Source organism: Eretmochelys imbricata, chromosome 7 (genome assembly GCF_965152235.1).
Source record: "Eretmochelys imbricata isolate rEreImb1 chromosome 7, rEreImb1.hap1, whole genome shotgun sequence".
Classification (NCBI taxonomy): Eukaryota; Metazoa; Chordata; order Testudines; family Cheloniidae; genus Eretmochelys; species Eretmochelys imbricata.
In genome coordinates this window covers 105,952,257-105,974,971 of record NC_135578.1, presented here as the reverse complement: position 1 = coordinate 105,974,971, position 22,715 = coordinate 105,952,257, and the positions used below count along the sequence as shown (strand labels likewise).

The following is a 22,715-nucleotide window of genomic DNA, read 5'->3' as shown; positions in this document are numbered from 1 at the left end:
AAGAATCACTCAGCTTCATTAATCATTTCCACTCCTAAAACAATGTTTAGTTAGGTGTATTAATGTATGTTCTTAGGGCAGATTTTGGTATTACATTAATGAATTTAGTAGTTATTTGATAATAGCTATAGTGAACACAAAGCTTCCAGTTTGGATGGGATCCAAAGCCCACTGGAGTCTTTCTATTAAGTTCAATGAGCTTTGTAGGGCCTAATCCTGCACACTCAGGCAACTAGCTCTGGCTGCAGTTGATGGAATTGCTTGCATGAGTAAAGACTGCTCATATGGAGTAGCAGTTAAGACCTACATAGTTTTCAAAAAGGATTAATAAATTGAACATCATTAGAAAATGTTTTATTCATATCTTACAAAACAAAGTTCCACAACATGAACTACACTAGATATAGTCAAGTTATTTCAGAATTAACCTTTGTTTTCTAAAACCAGCATCACTACACAATAAAACTTGTTTTACAACTAACTCAAGTCTCATCTTTTGCATACAAAATATGCTCTTTACATTGAAATACACATTATTAACAAAGCAGGAACTAGAAGCACATACGCTAAGATTGCTCAGTGAAAAATGCCTCAGCAGGGACTTGTTTTTTCTGCAACAGAACATCTGTTGGCTATGTTTTTTCACAGAAACTTAAACTGATGGGAAACTTGCCAGTGACATTCCCTTTGTCAAGGAAAAAAAATCCATAACAAAAGCATGTCCAACGTAGCTCAAATTCTGCTATGAAACGATGTCAGAACATGTCTTTTCCAGAACGGAGGGCTGTATGTTAAAATACAAATAAAATTTTATGCAAAAGTCATCTGAAGCAAAACACTGCATTGCAAAAATCAAATTATTCCGTTAGTTGCTTCACAGTTTATTTTAAATATTAACTGAGATCATTAATCTCCTGCCAACATCTTCAATCCAATATTTGACTGATCGTTGAACAGAAAATCCTCAGAATCAGATGTCTGTATTAAGAGTACGATAAATAGTGCATGTTAAAAATTGTCCAACAGATCTATAAAATATTCCATAACAATAAAAACAAAGTAACACAAAGCTAATGTTTTCCAAATATAGAACTTAAACTGTGGAAAAATTTCAACTCATATCCTGAACTGTCCTTGTTCATACAAGTTAAAAGCTAAACAGCTCCTTATAAAATGTTATAAGGATTTGTTTTTAAAGTTAGTGCAGATTAGCACATTTAGAACTCACTATGAAACAATTTTACTAATCTAGGACCTGATCCCACAAATCCTTACCGACAAGTATTTCCTATTGACTTTGTAAGAATAAGGCCTACTTGTGAGAATAAAGGTTTGCAGAGTCACAACCATAAACAGCTTTGCAATACTAATTGTGCTCTTTATTTTAAATTCTAGTAAATATTAGAATATATACAATTTTAGTACAAAATTATGAAAAACTACAATTTTAATAATAAAACTGAAAATGCACCTTCCAAACATACTTAGTAGTCAGAAGGAAATAAGTATAATCAAATCACTGTTTGGCACAACAGAAAACACAGTAATATGCTTTTTATTTTTAAGCAACCTAAGGTCCCAATCCTGAAATTGAGTCTGCCTGGAGCACCAGTGAAGTTAATGAAGTCCACCCCACAGACCCTGTTGTAGGAGCAGGGCTTGAATGCCAAATCCTGCTGAGTATTTCCATTGCAGTCAATGGGGCTACTTGCATGAGACCAGCAGTATCTGGCTATAACTGTTATACATTTTTAAGAGTTAAAGCTTGAATTCTCTTTTTTTAGTTGCCTTGGGTACTTTGCTGAAGAGTAGACAATTTACCATTATCCAATAGCATCAAAATATGCTATGCAGGGTCCACAAGTTTTCAAAATTTCATACTACTTTTTGTTAGCCCACACTATTTATTGTCATGTGGGCCATCTTCCAATGAAGGCCCCCTTTGGAATTGGGCTAGGCAGGCTTCCTCTTATTTCTCGCTACTTCTGTGGGTGTCCTGGCTCTTCATTGTGGCCAATGGACCAGGTTGGGAACCATTTTGTTAGAGTTCCAAGGCATGTTTTCTAGATATGTGTTGATTCAAGTACTGAATGGTTACAGGGACTACCAATGCAAACTCTAGGCCTAAGCATCAGAACAAGAATAATGAAGGGAAAGATAAAAGCCTCTAAAAATTCTGTAGGATTTGGAGTGATAGTTTTGCCACTGTCTTCAAAGGGAGTGGGCTCAATTGTTTGTATATTTTCAATCAGCAAGCGGTTGTGATGTGCAACTTCTACTACCCAATATTCAGACTAATGTATGACAAGTGCTACTACAATTCCAACTGAGAATATCTGGTTAAAAACTAAACAGATTTAATGGCTTCCCCAAAGTTCCAAAAGCCTCAAGAAAAACAAGTAGTTTAGGTTATTTGGTATAGCATAGTATCAAATGTTTTCCTTTGTGGCTAGTCAAACTACTAGCTTTTCTAAACGTCTTTAACAGCAACGATTGCATTTTGGTTTAAATACAATACCCATGCTTCAGCTGATGTTAGATCGAACCATAAAGTATGCAGATAGCTGACCAATAAAATGATCTCTTCAGAATGTATTTTTTCCCACACACTATTGTTTGTATAAAAAGCTCAGTTTACAGAACCTGTACAAGAGCAACAGTCAACTAGATTAAATGTTGAATGAACTGTAGTGCAACCCTCAAAATGACAATAGATATTCAAGTGTATGATTTCAGATGTCTAGGTCTCAGTTTATGCACAAGTATGGTGTAACTGTAGAATTGTTCTGTTTGTGAAGTGTAAGTTTAAAAAAAGCAATTCTAATAAAAGGTTAGTTAATTTTTATTACATTAAAATTTATAGTCGCTAAACAAATGCATTCTCCAAATATTCTTGAGTTTATTTATGCAGAAATTAATTAAGAGCCTTCCATTTATTAAAATCCCACTGAAGTCAATGGATTTGGATCAAGCCCATAGCCAGGAAGTTTCATCTCTGATATTAACTAGTGGCATGGGGTGAATTATATGGCCTAATAGACATTTTCTACACTCAATCAGCCACCACAAGTTACATACCTACACAACTCACTGGCTATTGTAAGGATAAAAATAGTCTCATGCTAGACAAATCTGTAGAGCCGTGCACTCAAGACCCAAATTTATAATTAAATAATGAAGTGAAAGAAAAGCTCCCAATACCACAACTCTTCTTTCTCCAAGGGCCTGATCCAAAGCCCACTGAAGTAAACAAGAGTCTTTCAGTTGACTTCATTAGATTTTGGATCTTGCTCCAGGACAACAGAAGTTTTTGGATAGACCCCCTACATCTGACATTCAGATGTCCCATGGGGAAAAATCCCCCAAAATGTTAAGGAAGTAAATCTTGTACCTACTGCCCACAAAACATTCACTCTTATCTTGTATGTCTATGTTCACTTGTGTAGTAAAAAACAAAGCAAAAAAACCCACACTTGTCTTGCAACAAGTAGTACAAAATGAAATAAAGTCAAAGTGAATTGCAAAATACAGAGAAAGTTACATTATTCACTTTTCTGAAACATGACAAATTCATGTTGTAATACCTAGTGCTTTTACAATGATCAAGATTTACAATATAAAAAATAGTTACCCCATACAGTGGATGGCATGTACATCTTCAGACAGTATTTGCCAGTCACAGTATTAATCACAGCTCCACACTGTAGCCACCAATATTCCTCTGCCTACCTTCCCCCACAAACAGTGGAGGAAAAAAAGATGGCCATTTGAGCAGGTCCAGAAGGTTAAAAAACCTCTGGTAGGGGCTCTGATAGACCACAGACAAAGAGAATTCCATGTTAGCTGCAGTTTATATAGACTAGCGTGTGTAACTTTCAAACATATAGGCAACCTAGCAAGACAGTTAAAATACATTGTTTTTCTTTTAAAAAAATTAAAATATGGCCTCTATTTATGTATTTAATAACCTTTAAGTGGGAATGTCTTGACAGTTTTTAAAATGAAAACTGTCCTCATGCAAAGCTGTCTATTGTCTATTTCTCATTTAACCTCTTTTACCAAAGCCTCATTCATAGTGTGTGTATATTTTAAAGGTACCTTCAAGTTTTCTTCATATCTATAAAACTGCTCTCGTTTTTTTTTTGGTTTTTTTTTAAGAAAAAAAGAAAAGGCCTAGCATAAAAAAAACTTTAGAATTCACTAAAACTCAGATGAAACTGACAAATTTTAAATTGTATGTGTCCATGAAAGTGTATTCTTTGCTGTGAGTTAAAGATTTTATCCAGTTTAGTAAACAGTTAGTTTATAAGCATTAATATGATTTTCATATTAACCATACATTTCACTGTATTAACAACTTTTACTATATTTTAGGTACCAAGACTTCTTATCTTGTTTAATATCTAGTCTGATAGGTTGCAATTTATGTTTAAGGATGCAATCTGGATTGGCATTTGTAGAATGTTTTTCTGGATCTTAATTGCACATAAATGTAACAAACATAAAACATGTTACTGCACGCCAATCCTCATAACTTTATTTTAAACAATGACATAAAACTACCACCTCCATGACTCAAATATCCCTGGCATATTTTATGACAACATGAAAAGAATTTTGCCTCCATTGTCAAGTTGTTTATTAGATTTCTTGTTGGGGATGAGCAAGGTCTCCTTCAGCAAGTATGAAACATATGTTAAAAAAACTAAATGAAAGCATGTTTTCAGTCAATGTTGGTTATGTTGACCTCTTGCAAAATGGCAAGCAAAGTCATATTTATTTTTACATTTGCACCCACATATGTTGCACTGAAAAGGATTTTCAAACCCATGACATCCCATGTGAATAGTATAAAGGATATTGTCTGCAAAATACATGTCACAGTGCTGGCAGTGATGCAGAAGCTGAGGATCCTGAACTGGAAGGGTTGGAGCTGGAGTACTTGGCTGACTGTTACTTATGCTAGGAGTACTAGTATGGACGCTGCGATCACTACTTGGACCTGCCACTGGACTGTAGTTTCTTTGACTGTGTGGGGGCCGAGGATCTGGGCTAGTAGGAGATGAACTTTGAGGAATATTTGTTGACACAGATGAAACTACTGCTGGTGCAGTAGGTTGCTGTATTATAAAAGGCTTTTCATCTTGGCATGTTACAACATCAGGAGACGCTGGGTTTTGGTTTTCAGGTGGCAAGCTAGACAACTGTCCTGCTAATGTTGATAGCTGATTTAATGGATTGTCTATCTTAAGGTCTTGTGGATCTCTCGCCAGGCCACCAGTCTGTGTTGTTTTTGTCATGCTTTCATATGCTTCAGTCTGAATATTTGGGATTTCATGGGTGAAATCATTAAGGTAGTCTGGCTTCTGAACCACCATGGAAGGTGGGCTCAAATTAATTAATGATCTTCTGCTGTATCCCAGATTGCTGGTCTTCTTCTGCAAAACCCCCCACATTTTCTTGCTGCTCAGGGAAGACCTAGTACCTTTTATAGGTACCATTTTATGCTTGCGTCTACGATGATGAGACAGGTTACTTCTGTCACTGCAGCGGAAGGAACACAATTCACATTTATATGGTTTTTCACCAGTATGTGATCGCATGTGCGCTTCCAGATGACGTTCATAGGCTGATGCAAATGGACACAGATGGCATCTGTGTGGCTTTTCACCTGAAAGAGAGAAAATTACAGTGTAACAATTTATGTATACTTGTACAAAGCAGCCTAACAGAACATGGAAGAGAGTGAATGTATGTGGGGGCTACTAACTGAATAGAGCATTTCATTTTTTAATCAACAGTTCAAATCCAGTCCAACTCACTGCTAATGGAAGGTTGCAGGGTGTCATAAGTGAAATGAGTTTGGAGGTCTCCTCCTGCTTTCAGTAGGCAAGTTTAAACTTTAGAAAAGCCACCACTATTACTACAATTGACACTAATTGAGACCCTTGTTGGAATGGTACGAAAATATGAATGGTATGTAGTCTGAATAATACTCACACCTCTAGAAGTGCTTTGTCCAAAATGGGTTTGAGGCATGTAGGCAAGACAGCATGGCAAAGCTTGTTCAGTTACCTGCCATAGCTTTATTTGTTTTATGAATAACTACGCTTCAAATTGAGGTTTGCAGTGTTATCAGTCTGCCTTTTTACAAGCACCCACGTGGCTTTCAAATTTAAGAAAAATATAAGGACAAGTTTTTAGGACCCTGTGGTTAAATCAAAAAAAAAGTAAACTATGCCCCTGTAGAGTTAAGTGCTGTGTCACGGAGATGCAATTCTCGAGACACCCCTAACATCCAGCCCCCACCATCATGGAGTAGAACTGCACTGGTTACACTGTCTGGGGAGGTTCTGTATTCAGGAGGCTGGAGCTAGATTTTGGCTTTTTAATGATGCCAGCTGAGCTCTGGTAGAATACTAGATATCATGTAGGCTCTATCCTCACTAATGCATTTAAAGTGTTTGAAAAACCATTTTCAAACATGATTACAGGAAACACATTCGTAACAGTACAGTCGGCGCCTATGATCTTCCTTTAAGATAGAGAGATCCTTCAGAGTTGTTTAGATGAAACCTATTCATTTGATCCAGAATGTTTCAAAAGCCCAAAGGTTTTAGTGCTTTGTGTTCTGGGAATTAAAACTCCAGATTTATGCTAGTAAAGAGGCTTAATGCCCTGCTGATGGTACTGATATCGTTAACTTCATAACTAGAATTATAGACCAGCTTCCAGGAAGGTGCTGTTCCATTAATTCTTCTACAAAGGGGTATAACAGACTCCAGGGTATAACAGGTGTGACCTCTCTCTCCTTGGCACTAGGGAGAATAGCCTTAACTTTCTCTCTAAAGAAGTTTCCACAAACTGACTTCCAAAAAGGAGTTGTGTGTCTGCAGGCATCTACCGTTGATCTCGCATTCATACAAGATTGTAGGATGCGTGCATCTGCTGCTCCCAGATGAGAATTTTTATGTTCATATTTCTCCCAGGGGATATTTAGTTGGTTTTCTGCCAGAATTCAAACCAGTATTTTCTCAAGCAGGACTGGTAATCCCGATATAGAAAAATTGGGAAACTTTCCAGTGACAGGCATCTTATTGCTTAGTATCACAGCTTGGGACACTCAACTGTGATTCTTTCTTCTAGCCAGACCTGCTTTACCACCAGCTTCAGAAGAGAAGCGCAAGAAAAAGCAGCGGCAGCCCTTGGTGTAAGGTACTTTTGTACTATCTTTTCAGAGGTTGGCACGTGTTCACCAACTGGGACTGGATATCTCTGTAATAAGCATACAATTTATACCAAGATTAAGCAAACAATCACATAAAGACAGGAGGGGACACTGAGCACTGGAATGCCACCCCTGAAAGATAATTTAACAGCTTTAAAATAAGAGTTATGGGAGGTTCCACTATGAAATGGAAGCATGGTGGAAGGGAGTAGGGCTCTATTGTAACTTATACTTTTTGGAGAATGGAAATTTTCAGTTTACTAACTGATCTTTAGTACTCAAAAATGCCTTCATTAATTTTAGACACTGTGCTTTTCTTGTAAAATTGGCCTACAGGCAGATATTTCAACATTATCTTCTAGTAATAAAATATAATTTCATGTACTAGTGTAAGCAAAATATTTACTCAGTTTCTTGGTTTATAATTAGTGTTTGATTGAGACCATCACAACAACAAGAGCTATTCTCTAAGACCCAAAATCCTGCCAACATTTACGCATGTGCTAAAACTTTACCAGAAGGACTAGTCCCATTGAAATCAATGCAACAATTTATGATAGTAAAGCTAACCACACACATAAATGCTTATAGGATTGGGGCCTAAACAATACATACAGCACCTAATCTTTTAAAAAGGGAAAAATCTTTAAGAAATCCCACAGACTTTGCTTACAATGGAGGAAAGTTGTCATCACTATGACACTGTTTGAAGATACATACACACACCTGCAAAGCCTATGAGTGAGTTAGTTCCATATACACTGAGCATAGAATACAGAGGCACTGAAACACTGCCCCACAGCAAAGTACTGTAGAATCCTTCATACCTGTGTGAATTCTGATATGCTCTATAAGCCGTGCTGTTCCTTTGCTGGCATAGTTGCAATATCGACACTTCAGTTTTCCATCAAATGTCCTTTCAAACCCATCCACTAACATTCCTGAGTTTTCATCCAGTGAAACTTCAACAGAAGGATGATCTAGTCCATTCTGATCACCATCTGCTCCAGCTATAAACAGTAAATGCAGTAGAGATTCTGACTGAGAATCACTGGGTTGTTGCTTTTTGTTACAGTGACACTAGTCCAAACTTCTTAGCTCCTTATTCCCCTAACCCCCGCACAAAAATAAACTAATGAGAAATAAGTTTTGATGAAAAATGTTTTTTTACAAAAGACTTCCCCCAAAGATTCTACAGCTTTACAGACTAGTATAGTAGCCTTCATAATAAGCATGTTCAAATGCAAACATCAGCACAATCACCCCCCCAAAAAACTAGAATACTTGACAGCACTGAAGAGAGCCTACCTCCCTGAAGGGCATCTGCTTCATTGTCCCCACTAACAGATCCAGAAATCATATTTACATGGTGTGTCTGTTGAGTAAGATATTCCTGAAAATCTTTTACAAAGTCCAGAGGCTCCGGTTTCTTTTCACCCATATTCACACTTTGAATTTACAATAACTTGTGCCTAGAAAAAAAATCAGAATCAGAGAAGATTTTACTGAATTTGAAACAAAAGAATTCACATTTACCGAAACCACTGTAAATCAAGGATGACATCTCTATAGTCTTGTTAAATAAAATGCATATGGTCAAAAGTAAAATACACATGAACAGACAATCATAAGAGTATTGTTGAAATCTTTACAGCAGCTCAATACTATTTAAAGATCTCAGATAGTCACAGTTGGGAACATGGTTCTCAGCAACAGTATTATAAATACTTTAAATTTAATAAAATGATGTAGTAAAAGTCAAAGTTTAGTTGACTACGTGGACACGAGAACAAATTTCAATCTAACCTTACCATTCAGTTCAGAAATATTAAATAATCTTTACAAAGGTTTAGATTCAAAGAGAACATTTTTTGACATTCCAGACGATTTTTTTCTTAAATGCCGAGATTTGACATCTTAGCACCGAAGGAAATTTATTGTAAAGAAGAGACTTCTTGCATTGACAATTTTATACTGTAATTGTTCTATAACTTAGAATTTTATGTTCAGAAATAATATTTCTCACGGACTTAAAGTTAGGCACATGCACAGTTATGGTTCATGAAATAATGAACCATAACTATGCATCACAGTACATTCAAGACTGTCAAGAATGTTAATCATCATCTGGCAAGGAAAATTATATTTGATTTATTCAAGTTTCAAATCAGCAACTGAGGGGAACAGATTTCAGAGGATGAGAAATTCCAAGTTTTCAAGCGTCAAATTTGGTGTTCAACACATATTTTCTGTTAGTGTTATAAAAATCGTATAAATTAGAGGGAACTCATTCATTAAGAAGAGCTAAATTACAAAACAACGTTTAATCTTAAAGTCACTGAGATTTCAAAGTAGTACTGATATTATTACAGTACCATCACTTTCTCAAAGTTTCAAGTAACTTGGATACATTTTACTTTTTTTGGTAAAGAAACCCATTTCACATCCAATAGTAAAGCTTACGCCTCTCACCAACAATATGAATTGAAGTAGTGAGTCTAGCACTCTACTCATCTGTAAATTGGACATAAAAACCCTACCTACATTAGTGGTTTTGTGAGACTAAAGAGAACTGATTATTTTACTGCATTAGATGACTAAAAAAATTCATTTAATGTATATTAAAGAAATTAAAAGTCTATACGTAAAAATACTTAGAGACTTGAAAAATCTTCACTGACATGAACTGAGCAGCTCAGCAATGCCTGAGGCTACCATTTTATTGATTATTCCAGTAGGAAACAGAGCTGAATGACGCATATCATGACAGGAAAATCAGAGCTGCAGCCAGAGACAAGAACACAGCAGGAGATTTCTCCAGCTATTTTTAGCTAAGTTCTTTAGTTTTTCCCTGTGTTTGTTTTTTAAAGGTCTACATGAATTGTACCTGAATTTCAGTTTCCTCCTAGGTAGCAAACATACTCCAACCTGTACTCCCAGTAGGTCAGACAGAAAGCAAGGGAGCACAGCTGCCCCACTTTCCCTAGAACAAAAAATAAATAAAAAAATTAGTCTGTCAAACTTATGTTTTCTGATTTCTTAATCAAATCTTTTTTAGCTTCTTGCTTAACTTTCAAAAGAGAGGCTCCCCTGCAACAAATAAAATTCATAGCAGTAGTTCAATTATTTCATTACATGAACTACATTTCCAGAAGGAGATCCTTTCATTGACCCCAGCCACCACTCATACATAGAAAATACGAGAAAATTGAGCAAAACAAAACCCAAAATCTGGCATTCAAGTTAATTGGTTTTAGTGGATACTTAACAGCAAAAACCATATTAATAGCGGCCGTAATGAGCCTTGGATTGTAGGAGTTGTAGCCATATTCATACTGGGGGTAGTAAGACTGTCCTTGTCTGTGCTGTTGGTAGCTGTTACCCCAGCTTCTTCCTGGCCACTGATCAGATCTATTACCATCTTGCCAGTCGTGCCTATCACCTCTGCCTCTAAACTGCCTGCCATCCTGAAACCACCAAGCTGTATGGAGCTCTCAAATACTTCATTCTGCAGACAACTAGTAGTGATCCACAAAACAAATTTTGGGGGAACCACTTTTCTGTAGGACAGGCAACTGGAAAACACACTCTGTAATAGTGTTGATTTTAGTGATGGGAAGAGGGCTTACAGTGGCAGTGCTGCATAATTCTGTGTTCCCAGCCAAAGAATTTGAGTTTAATATTTTGTATAGGACGTGGGGTTTCGTTAGACTGCATTATCTTTCAATAATAAAAAAATTCACCATTTGTCACTCTTTTTCAATATCACCATTGTAAATGACCAGACTTTCATAGGACTTTGACTTGCAATGAGTTTAAGATGGAAGATAAGTTTCAGTCTGAAAAGGGACAGTTTCAATCAGATGTTTCAATTGCTGCAAATTATCACAGAAATCATTATCTACATTTCAATTGGCAAATCCTTTCATTTTACAGTAATGACCAGAGTTTCACTAGATGATCTGCAAATGTCCAGTACCAAACTCCAGATCACTACTAATCACACAGTGCTTTGCATTTTCAAAGTTCTTCACTAACACCGAATTAAATAACTTGTAAAAGTCACTTATGAGGCCTAATTCAGCACATACCACTAGAATACTGGTTTTCTGCAGACTCTTTAGAGAGATGTCTATATGAACCTTTCTTTCACAATAATGCTTTGTATTAAACAATATAGTATTAGTGCAACATTCTACTGTACTGTTGATCCCAGTTTGATACACCAGTTAAGTCACTTGCTACTTGTCTAGTAATAGCTGGAAACTTTTCAATGTCAACATGCTAAGCCCCCAGAATAGGGAGTGTCTCCTATACCAATTTACTACAGTGGTATGCAACCTGTAGTCCTTGAGGGCAACTGTACTAAGAAAATTTCTATTAAAATACAAATTGAAAATCTGTTCTGGAAGTGTTTCCTAGAGAACATAAGTATTTGAACAAAACCCACCACTTCAGGAATACAGTATTAGGCTCAACCCCCAACTGCTTCTCCTGAAACTTCTGATGTGAGGTGAGAGCACTGAGAAGTTGCTGTCCTTTTCCTGCTGCAGCTGTTCGCAGCTTCCCCACTACTCATCTGCTGCATGTCAGGAATGACATAAGAGAAGCAGATCAGGTTACACTATTCTCTGCTTACCTGCCAAGTTGCCGGAGTCTCTGGGAGAGCAGGATGGGAGCTCAATCAGCTCTGCCTTAACCTATAGAAATGCCTAGTGAAGGATGTCTCCTCACCCTCAAACAGGGCAGTCAGGCAGAGGAGAAAAAAGAGAAGCTGAAAACGAACCACCAGTTATGGCTCCCTGATTCTCTGCCAGAGGTCAGTTTAGAGCCTAGGGGTTGTTCTACCTTGCACCAGTTGTAAGTGGTCCCTAAGGGACCACTAAACCATAAACCAGCTGAGGATTGCCAGAATGCAACATGCTTCGGTGGCTTCCCCTACACAACTTGACCCCAGCAGGGCGCATCAGGATGGAAGCATAAAAGCTAGCTAGGTATATGTGGATGGTGCCCTCCTGAGAAAACCTGTCTCAAAAAAGTGAGCGTGGTGTCTTGACTTTTTTGAAGTAACATGTTCAGGCTGAAAGTGTTGGATACCACTGCTGTTCCAATTGCCTGATTCAGGAACAGCACTAATGAGCTTCAGAAGCAGTATTCGGTTCTTATTTGGAAGGATAGTCAACAAGATGTACTTCTGGTGGTTTGAGAGAATAAAGGAGAGGACCTTGGAAACATCAAAGGAGTGAAATAGGAGTGCTACCTTATCAATTCAAATCAGTTCCACTTTGTCCTTTTCACTCCAATATTGATGAAATACAGAGGCAGAAAACCACTCTGGAAGTATATATCCCATACATAGAGATAACTTTAATAAAATATGTAAAGTCCCACAAGTCTACAGTGAGAAACAAAATCAAGACATTCCTAGTACTCAAAACTGTATAACAATTATACTTTCTAACAACTCATCAACAACCACATACCACCCAACAGAACCACTGACCCAGGAACCTATCCTTGCAACAAAGCCCGTTGCCAACTGTGCCCACATATCTATTCAGGGGACACCATCACAGGGCCTAATAACATCAGCCACACTATCAGAGGCTCATTCACCTGCACATCCACCAATGTGATATATGCCATCATGTGCCAGCAATGCCCCTCTGCCATTTATATTGGTCAAACTGGACAGTCTCTACGTAAAAGAATAAATGGACACAAATCAGATGTCAAGAATTATAACATTCATAAACCAGTCGGAGAACATTTCAATCTCTCTGGTCACGCAATCACAGACATGAAGGTCGCTATCTTACAACAAAAAAACTTCAAATCCAGACTCCAGCGAGAAACTGCTGAATTGGAATTCATTTGCAAATTGCATACTATTAATTTAGGCTTAAATAGAGACTGGGAGTGGCTAAGTCATTATGCAAGGTAGCTTATTTCCACTTGTTTTTTCCTAACCCGCCCCCCCCCCCCCCCCAAGACGTTCTGGTTAAACTTGGATAGTGGTCAGTTTGGATGAGCTATTGCCAGCAGGAGAGTGAGTTTCTGTGTGTGTGTGCGTTTCCGGGGGGGGGTGTGTGTGTGTGTGAGAAAGCCTGGATTTGTGCAGGAAATGGCCCACCTTGATTATCATTCACATTGTAGGGAGAGTGGTCACTTTGAATAAGCTATTACCAGCAGGAAAGTGAGTTTGTGTGTGTGTGTGGGGGGGGGGGGGGCGGAGGGTGAGAAAACCTGGATTTGTGCTGGAAATGGCCCAACTTGATGATCACTTTAGATAAGCTATTACCAGCAGGACAGTGGGGTGGGAGGAGGTATTGTTTCGTGGTCTCTGAGTGTATATAATGTCTTCTGCAGTTTCCACGGTATGCATCCGATGAAGTGAGCTGTAGCTCTCGAAAGCTCATGCTCAAATAAATTGGTTAGTCTCTAAGGTGCCACAAGTACTCCTTTTCTTTTTGCGAATACAGACTAACACGGCTGTTACTCTGAAACCTGTCATTATGCAAGGCACTGCATTTAGCCGTATGGAGTGGAAATCTATCAACTGCATGAAAAAACTTGTACAGATACAGACAGACATCATCTTCCTTTCCAAATGCAAACAGATGGACATCGTACCAAAAGGACTGAAGGTAAAAAAATACAATCTACATATCACACAGACTATGCTGACAGCTTGTGCCACACGCTCTCAAAGAAACTGCGGATTCACCTGATCAACATCCTTCTACAGCAAACAGGGAAAGATTAAGAATGAGCTCTCAAAAATGGATACTCTCATAAAAAAACAACCTTCCACACAAACTTCCTCGTGGCTGGATTTTACTAAAACTAGACAAGCCATTTACAATGCACACTTTGCTTCTCTACAAAAGAAAAAGGACACTAAACTTTCTAAACTACTACATGCTACAAGGGGCCACAGCAATGGTTCCTTCAACCCACCCAGCAATATTGTTAACCTATCCAACTATACTCTCAGCCCAGCAGAAGCAGCTGTCCTATCTCGGGGCCTCTCCTTCTGCCCCTCCACCCCCAGAAACATGATACAGTTCTGTGGTGACCTAGAATCCTATTTTCGACGTCTCCGACTCAAGGAATATTTCCAAAATACCTCTGAACAACATACTAATCCACAGAGGCCTCCCTACCAACACTACAAAAAGAAGGATTCTAGGTGGACTCCTCCTGAAGGTCGAAACAGCAGACTGGACTTCTACATAGAGTGCTTCCGCAGACGTGCACGGGCTGAAATTGTGGAAAAGCAGCATCACTTGCCCCATAACCTCAGCCGTGCGGAACACAATGCCATCCACAGCCTCAGAAACAACTCTGACATCATAATCAAAAAGGCTGACAAAGGAGGTGCTGTTGTCATCATGAATAGGTCGGAATATGAACAAGAGGCTGCTCGGCAGCTCTCCAACACCACTTTCTACAAGCCATTACCCTATGATCCCACTGAGAGTTACCAAAAGCAACTACAGCATTTGCTCAAGAAACTTCCTGAAAAAGCACAAGATCAAATCCGCACAGACACACCCCTGGAACCCGACCTGGGATATTCTATCTACTACCCAAGATCCATAAACCTGGAAATCCTGGGTGCCCCATCATCTCAGGCATTGGCACCCTGACAGCAGGATTGTCTGGCTATGTAGACTCCCTCCTCAGGCCCTACGCTACCAACACTCCCAGCTACCTTCGAGACACCACTGACTTCCTGAGGAAACTTCAATCCATCGGTGATCTTCCTGATAACACCATCCTGGCCACTATGGATGTAGAAGCCCTCTACACCAACATTACACACAAAGATGGACTACAAGCCGTCAAGAACACTATCCCCGATAACGTCACGGCTAACCTGGTGGCTGAACTTTGTGACTTTGTCCTTACCCATAACTATTTCACATTTGGGGACAATGTATACCTTCAGATCAGCGGCACTGCTATGGGTACCCGCATGGCCCCACAGTATGCCAACATTTTTATGGCTGATTTAGAACAACGCTTCCTCAGCTCTCGTCCCCTAAAGCCCCTACTCTACTTGCGCTATATTGATGACATCATCATCATCTGGACCCATGGAAAAGAAGCCCTTGAGGAATTCCACCATGATTTCAACAATTTCCATCCCACCATCAACCTCAGCCTGGTCCAGTCCACACAAGAGATCCACTTCCTGGACACTACAGTGCTAATAAACGATGGTCACATAAACACCACTCTATACCGCAAACCTACTGATCGCTATTCCTACCTACATGCCTCCAGCTTTCACCCTGACAACACCACACGATCCATCATCTACAGCCAAGCTCTGCGATACAACCGCATTTGCTCCAACCCCTCAGACAGAGACAAACACCTACAAGATCTCTGTCAAGCTTTCTTACAACTACAATACCCACCTGCGGAAGTGAAGAAACAGATTGATAGAGCCAGAAGAGTTCCCAGAAGTCACCTACTACAGGACAGGCCTAACAAAGAAAATAACAGAACGCCACTAGCCGTCACCTTCAGCCCCCAACTAAAACCCCTCCAACGCATTATTAAGGATCTAAAACCTATCCTGAAGGATGACCCAACACTCTCACAAATTTTGGGAGACAGGCCAGTCCTTGCCTACAGACAGCCCAGCAACCTGAAGCAAATACTCACCAACAACCACATACCACCCAACAGAACCACTAACCCAGGAACCTATCCTTGCAACAAAGCCCGTTGCCAACTGTGCCCACATATCTATTCAGGGGACACCATCACAGGGCCTAATAACATCAGCCACACTATCAGAGGCTCGTTCACCTGCACATCCACCAATGTGATATATGCCATCATGTGCCAGCAATGCCCCTCTGCCATGTACATTGGTCAAACTGGACAGTCTCTACGTAAAAGAATAAATGGACACAAATCAGATGTCAAGAATTATAACATTCATAAACCAGTTGGAGAACACTTCAATCTCTCTGGTCACGCAATCACAGACATGAAGGTCGCTATCTTACAACAAAAAAACTTCAAATCCAGACTCCAGCGAGAAACTGCTGAATTGGAATTCATTTGCAAATTGGATACTATTAATTTAGGCTTAAATAGAGACTGGGAGTGGCTAAGTCATTATGCAAGGTAGCCTATTTCCCCTTGTTTTTTCCTAACCCGCCCCCCCCAAGACGTTCTGGTTAAACTTGGATAGTGGTCAGTTTGGATGAGCTATTGCCAGCAGGAGAGTGAGTTTGTGTGTGTGTGTGTGTGTGTTGGCCCACCTTGATTACCATGCACATTGTAGGGAGAGTGGTCACTTTGGATAAGCTATTACCAGCAGGAGAGTGAGTTTGTGTGTGTGGTTTTTGGAGGGGGGTGAGAGAACCTGGATTTGTGCAGGAAATGGCCCACCTTGATTATCATACACATTGTGAAGAGAGTGGTCACTTTGGATGGGCTATTACCAGCAGGAGAGTGAGTTTGTGTGTGTGGGGGGGGGAGGGGGGGAGGGTGAGAAAACCTGGATTTGTGCTGGAAATGGCCCAACTTGATGATCACTTTAGATAAGCTATTACCAGCAGGACAGTGGGGTGGGAGGAGGTATTGTTTCATGGTCTCTGTGTGTATATAATGTCTTCTGCAGTTTCCATGGTATGCATCCGATGAAGTGAGCTGTAGCTCACGAAAGCTCATGCTCAAATAAATTGGTTAGTCTCTAAGGTGCCACAAGTACTCCTTTTCTTTTTGCGAATACAGACTAACACGGCTGTTACTTTGAAACCTTTCTAACAACTGTCACACTAAAACCACCTGAAGGTAAAACCACAACAAAACTAAATTGATAGGTGAGAAAGATCCCCAGGTACCCTTGGTTTGAAAATAAGTCAAAGGGGTTTCCCTACTTGACATCTTTTTTCATTTGTTAAACATGATTTTTCCATTTTCCTTTCTTTCTTGCTCAACACTAGCCAACACTCCAATGGGTTATTTATGTCCTTGCTTATCAACATTGATTACTGGTATCAATTGTGTCTAAAAAATTATTGGAATGGGGTTAACCAGTGGAGGTTTCCTAAGATAGGCTTTATCTGCTATTTTTGGAATCTGATACAGTGGCTGAAATTCAGCCCTGGAGTAAGTGGGTGCTGTTGTGACAATTGGGCCTACAAATTTACCCAAAATGTGAGCTCAATGGTAATAAGTATGTATAAATTCATAAAATGTTACAGTACTCTGTAACAACAAAGGCTGATGGATAGAAGTCCAAATGGAAGACAGAATAACTGAATTAGTCTAAATAAAAAGGCCTAGTTGATATGACTCAGGGACTGTTAAAATTACACTTGCTAAAAACAGGATATGTGGAGCCAGAAGTTAATAAGCTAAGATTGGTATGTCAAATATTAGGCCCAACTGGTGGACAAAATAATGAGGGGATAGGCTATTCCACCCTCACTCCCTTTTTGGGGTCCTTAAAAGAAAGATTTTGTGAGGACATATGGAGAGAACAGAGAGAGGCTACTGGAGTGAGTGTCAGTATCACCGTTGCCAACCCCCAGCTTCCTGGGTCCCTAGGTCTTCATCATCTTGATCCTGAGAGGTGTCCTAACCAGAACGGGCCAAAGAGAGAAGCCCAGATGACATTGCCCCCCCTACCATCTCCAGCTGAATCCTAAACATCACCTAGGATGATAGTTATTACCATCTTTAATGCCATGTAAGAGACTGTCAAACAAGGGGGCTTTTCTTTCTAAGATGAACTGAAAAACAACAGCAGCAGCAACATCTCCAGCCCATCTCAACTAACTTCTTCTCTTTTCCCCAAAAGGACAGTTATTACCATCTTTTGATACCATCTAAGACACTAACAACAGGGGGTTTCTCCTTTTAAAAACACGCTCCTGAAGGGAAAGGGAACAAAAAATACTGTTACAATGAAAGCCTTATTTAATACTTTGCATTTCAAAGGTTTTAATAATTTCATTCTTTTCTGTACCTTTAATACAAGGTTAAAAAGATTTTTAATGGTGTGTTTGCCATGATGCTAAGCAGGCTGAGATCTCTGTATACCAAACTACAGGCCTTGTATAACTCTGTTTAACATTAGACAATGACTGGGTTTTGTCACCATCTTTAGCTCATTTATTCCATCTAAATTAATACAAGCATGCCACTCTATTGGCTTCCAAAGAGTCATGCCCTTTTATGGCAGGACTGAATATGGTCCACTATTCTCTCTTCTGATCACTGTAAGTTAACTCTGGGCACACCTTTACACATCAATTTTGCCTACCCTCTTTCAGATATCAGCTTCCTCTAGGTTTAAGTTAACTTGTGTTCCATTTGTTGGTGACTCCTGCAGTAAAACAAAGATACCACCAGCTCATGCATTAAAAAGGGGGCGGGGGAGGGGGATGGGAGAAAGCAGTTTAGATTCCAGAGGCCATGTCTCACCAAGTTATAACTTTAAGGCATGTCAAATATAGGGATTAAACCAGTGGTGCACAAACAGGGGGGTGCCAGAGGTTCAGGAGGGGAAGAGTTGGGGGCCGGGTGGTGTGAAGAAACTTTAGCATTTCACCCTTTAAAAAAAAAAAACAACAACATATTAATAAAAGCACAGGCTGGCTTATTTTCAACAATTTAAGTTTCATAACTACTGTAGGCCTACTATGCCTTTAAAATTAATGTTGATTCTCTAATTTTAAAACTCATTTAATGATTAATAATTTATATTAAAAGACAAACTGGTAACATATAAAATAATAGTTGAGAGCCTGGGACCTTTCAAGTGAGTTAAACACTATAACACTAAACTAAATGAATGAACAGTCATCTCTGTTTTTCCCCCTCCACCTTCTGGCATGAAAAATAGTTTCAGCTCACAAGTAATGGAGAAGGGGTATGACAAATTCTATTAATGGTGGGGGGGAGGGTGGGGGGCTGCGACTGGAAAAGTTTGCGCACCACTGGACTAAACCATTCAACAATGAATATTAGAAAATTGAGTTTTGGGATGGCTCAACAGGAATCAACATTTACAAGAACTATATTTTCACCAAAGAGTCTATTGTGATACTCTTTGCTTCAAGGGGAAAATTGATTCATGTGGTAATTTACACAGTAACATTTCAGTCTGAAAAACTCTAACAGATGAATGAATACTGAAAAGTGCAACTGGGGAAAGACAAAAGATATGATTTAGTGGTCTGACCATCATGTTTAAATTAACTCCATTCCCTCCATTCAACTCCACTGAACCTCAAACGCCCCTCATCCTTCTGATGTTCGTAAATTCCCAACAGGATTTAAGAACTAACTCAAACCTCACCATTTTCTGTTTCACATGCAAGGAACACTTCTGTGACCTTGCTTAAATGAACAAATAGCATATCATGCATTTTAAAAAAAAATGCACACAATTTTTCCCCAAGAGAGAGAAAAAAACCACAGCTGACAGATACTAGTCATATTACATACTAAAGTTGCTCATGACATGGCTATGGGTACCTGAACAGAATAAATTAAGCTATATATTTTAGTGTGTAATTTTTAGATGACATCTCAAACTACTCTTATGAAATTCTACTCATGTGGAGAATATAATTTTTTTTAATGCACCACCAAGCATCGTGGAAAATGGAAGGGTAATAGATTTTGTACCTTAACTGGTAAGTTTTCATGATAATTTTGACAGGCCGTATATAGTAATCCGAGATTCTACCTACTACAAGCATCACAGAGTTTTCTATAGCACATTCTTTAAGAATAGGGGGTTTGTTTAATTAATTGTTCTTGGGCAACATTTTCCATCCTATACTTCACTGTTGTATAGAGTACTGGGTGGGCACTGGTTGTCTGCCTGGATACCCCCATTCACCCTAAAGCTAGCTGCATTTCAGCAGTGCTGTATGCATATATTCTAGAAAATGCTATAGAATGCTTTAATATGAAAGCCTTACGTAAAATATTACTGAAGTCTTCTACAGGTCTCTTAAAGTAAAAATTCACACACATGCACTGTGGAGCCTTCTGGATTGCTCCTACACTTCAGATACCATGGTTCTGAAATAGCTGTGACACAAACAAGCAGTTTGAAAACCTTTGACAGCAAGCAAACATACATATGAAGTGTCACATTTTCCTTCAAGGAAGTCTCTCTGATACCATCTCAGCCTGCTATGAAACCACTAGCTGAGTATCTCAGAATGAAGGGATTCTTTCATAAAGCGAAGAATCAAACACCTGTGAACCCCAGTAACTGTCATGTGACTTATTCTATTACTTTCTTCCCAAGGAGTACCAGGAGAAGGAGGGGAAAATCAGGATCTAAAGCAGTCCCACATAATGCTCAAGTTTTAAACACAGTTTCATGACCTGAGAATTAATTCCTCACAAAAAGTTACTAACAACTTTTCAAAGAGCTCCCACCTGGCACTCTTCAAAGTCTGTGACACAAATAAGTCTTCATACAAAGGCCAAGAACCAGATTCTCCACACCACATTCAGAGCACTGCTTCCCACACCAGTTGCCTGGTAGGAGCCAAACATGGGAGGAAAACAACACTACCACTGCAGAATTCTGTTAAGCAAACTCGATTTAAAGAAAAGAGGGTTTATAGCAGATTCATATCCATTCCCAAGGGGGTGCTATGAACTCCATGCCAGAGAAAACACTTCCCGAAGACGGATCTCTCACACCCATCCCACATTCAATACCCCTCGTTTGTGTCGGTTTAAGTTTTGTTAAAAAATAGACCACCTTTGGAACCGCGCCAGGTGCATCTGTCGGCCATCCGCCCTCGCCATCTGTCTCCCCGGCGGAGCGGTGCAAGAGAAAGAAACGGCCACCCCATTTCTGGAGAAGGGAAAAACCCCCGTGGGCATCCTCCCTTAACTCCGGGAGCGAGTGGCAAAGAGCAGGGGCACCCTATCCCGCCGGGGGCCACGCACACATCCCACCCACTCACCTGGGAGCCAGACAGAGAGCAAGGAAAGCCCCCCCCCCACTCACCTGGAGGGAGAAGAGAAGACCCACTGCCCCCCAGGGGTCCGCCTCTGCAGGGCGGGGAGCTGTCACTGTTTCCGCCCTCGGCCCCAGCCCCACTGCAGCCTCCTGCTCCCCGAGGACAGGGCCGCGGCCCCGGGTGGAGAAGACAAGGGGGCTAGTCACAGGCGGCGACGGCGGCGGCCCCTGGGGGATGAGGGCACTGGGCGGCTCTCACCCGCCCCCATAGCCCGGCTCCTGAGCTACGGGGCGAGAGCATCACTCACCTCCCCTGCACCCCACCGCTCCCAACACCCACCGCAGCCGCCATGTTTGTTGTGAGTGTCTCCCGTAGTAGTCGCCCCGCCCGCCCCGTTCCTCCCACCTCGCGAGACTGGCAAGCCCCGCGCAGGCGCAGTCCGCGCGCGGTGGTCGTGGCGTTGGACGGCTGCTGCTGCTGCGAGCCCGAGCGGCGGAGGGCCTTGTCGCCGGCGAAGGGGAGTCGGCAGCCGGGGCGGCAGCAGCAGCAGCGGCGGCAGCAGCAGCGAACATGGCGGCAGCGGCGCTGTGGCGGAGCTGCGCGAAGGTGACTCGTGAACCTGAAGGGGTCGGGCTGCCTCTGCCCCGCTCTACTCGCGGGCCGGGAGCCCCCTTCTCCAAGGAGGCGCTGCGGGGTGCCGGGTCCGCCCGGAGAGCGGGGGCCCCGCCCCTCTGCCCCGAGCCTGGCCGCGCCCGGAGCGGGGTTGTCAACTTTCTACAGGCACAAAACCCGAACGCTGTGGCCCCGCCCCTTCCCTGAAACCACGCCCCGTCCTGTGTGGGGCCCCCTCTCACTTTCACTGGCTCGGGGGCTGGGGTGCAGGAGAGGCTGAGGGCTCTAAGTGGGGGTGCGGGCTCTGGGGTGGGGCCAGAAATGAGGGGTTCGGGGGGTGGGAGGGGACTCCGGGCTAGGGCAGGGGGTTGGGGCGCGGGGGGAGGGGAGTGAGGGCTCCGGCTGGGGGTGCGGGCTCTGGGCTGGGGATGAGGGGTTTGGGGCACTGGAGGGGACTCCAAACTGGGGGGTGGGGCTGAGGGATTCGCAGTGCGGGAGGGGGCTGTGGCTTGAGGCACGGGGTTGAGGTGTGGGAGGGGGTGAGGGGTTAAGGGTGCTGGAGGGGGCTCTAAACTGGGGGGTGGGGCTGAGGAATTTGGAGTGCGGGAGGGGCCTGCGGGTTGAGGCAGGGGGTTGGGGTGTGGGAGGTGGTATTGTCTCTGGGGTGAGGTGTGGGCTCTGGGGTGGGGTCAGGGATGAGGGGTTTGGGATGTCAGAGGGGGCTCCAGGCTGGGGGATGGGATCAAGGGATTCCGAGTGCGAGAGGGGGTTGGGGTGCAGGAGGGGGTGAGGGCTCTGGGGTGGGGCTGGGGATGAGGGGTTCAGGGTGCGGGAGGGGGCTCTGGGCTGGGGCAGGAGGTGAGGACTCTGGGCTGGCGGTGCAGGAGGGGGGTCTGGGTTTG

General features: G+C 41.5%; 2 protein-coding genes across 6 annotated transcripts in view; one reads left to right on the top strand and one right to left on the bottom strand.

Moving 5' to 3' along the window:
* Positions 1-339: 339 nt before the first annotated feature.
* IKZF5 (IKAROS family zinc finger 5) lies at positions 340-21,758 on the bottom strand. 4 transcript variants are annotated; one of them, XM_077822979.1, is made up of 6 exons: positions 21,249-21,554; positions 10,116-10,211; positions 8,537-8,700; positions 8,056-8,238; positions 4,862-5,671; positions 340-4,682 (listed from the first exon to the last, which is right to left on the bottom strand). In XM_077822979.1, the coding sequence occupies exons 3-6, from the start codon at positions 8,667-8,669 to the stop codon at positions 4,642-4,644; spliced, it is 1,167 nt and encodes a 388-aa protein (XP_077679105.1). In that variant the 5' UTR covers positions 8,670-8,700; positions 10,116-10,211; positions 21,249-21,554; the 3' UTR covers positions 340-4,641. The 4 variants fall into 4 exon arrangements, with proteins under 4 accessions (XP_077679105.1, XP_077679103.1, XP_077679102.1 ...); XM_077822977.1 differs by lacking the exon at positions 21,249-21,554 and adding an exon at positions 21,607-21,758 and having other exon boundaries at positions 340-5,671; XM_077822976.1 differs by having other exon boundaries at positions 340-5,671.
* Positions 21,674-22,715, top strand: part of ACADSB (acyl-CoA dehydrogenase short/branched chain) — a 30,865-nt gene continuing 29,823 nt past the window's right edge. For both annotated transcript variants that reach the window (XR_013346721.1, XM_077822974.1), the window contains exon 1: positions 21,674-21,807. Coding sequence is in view for 1 of the 2 variants with exons in the window: in XM_077822974.1 (XP_077679100.1) it covers positions 21,772-21,807 (36 nt within the window). In the remaining variant the exon portion in view is untranslated. The remainder of the gene's footprint in view (positions 21,808-22,715) is intronic.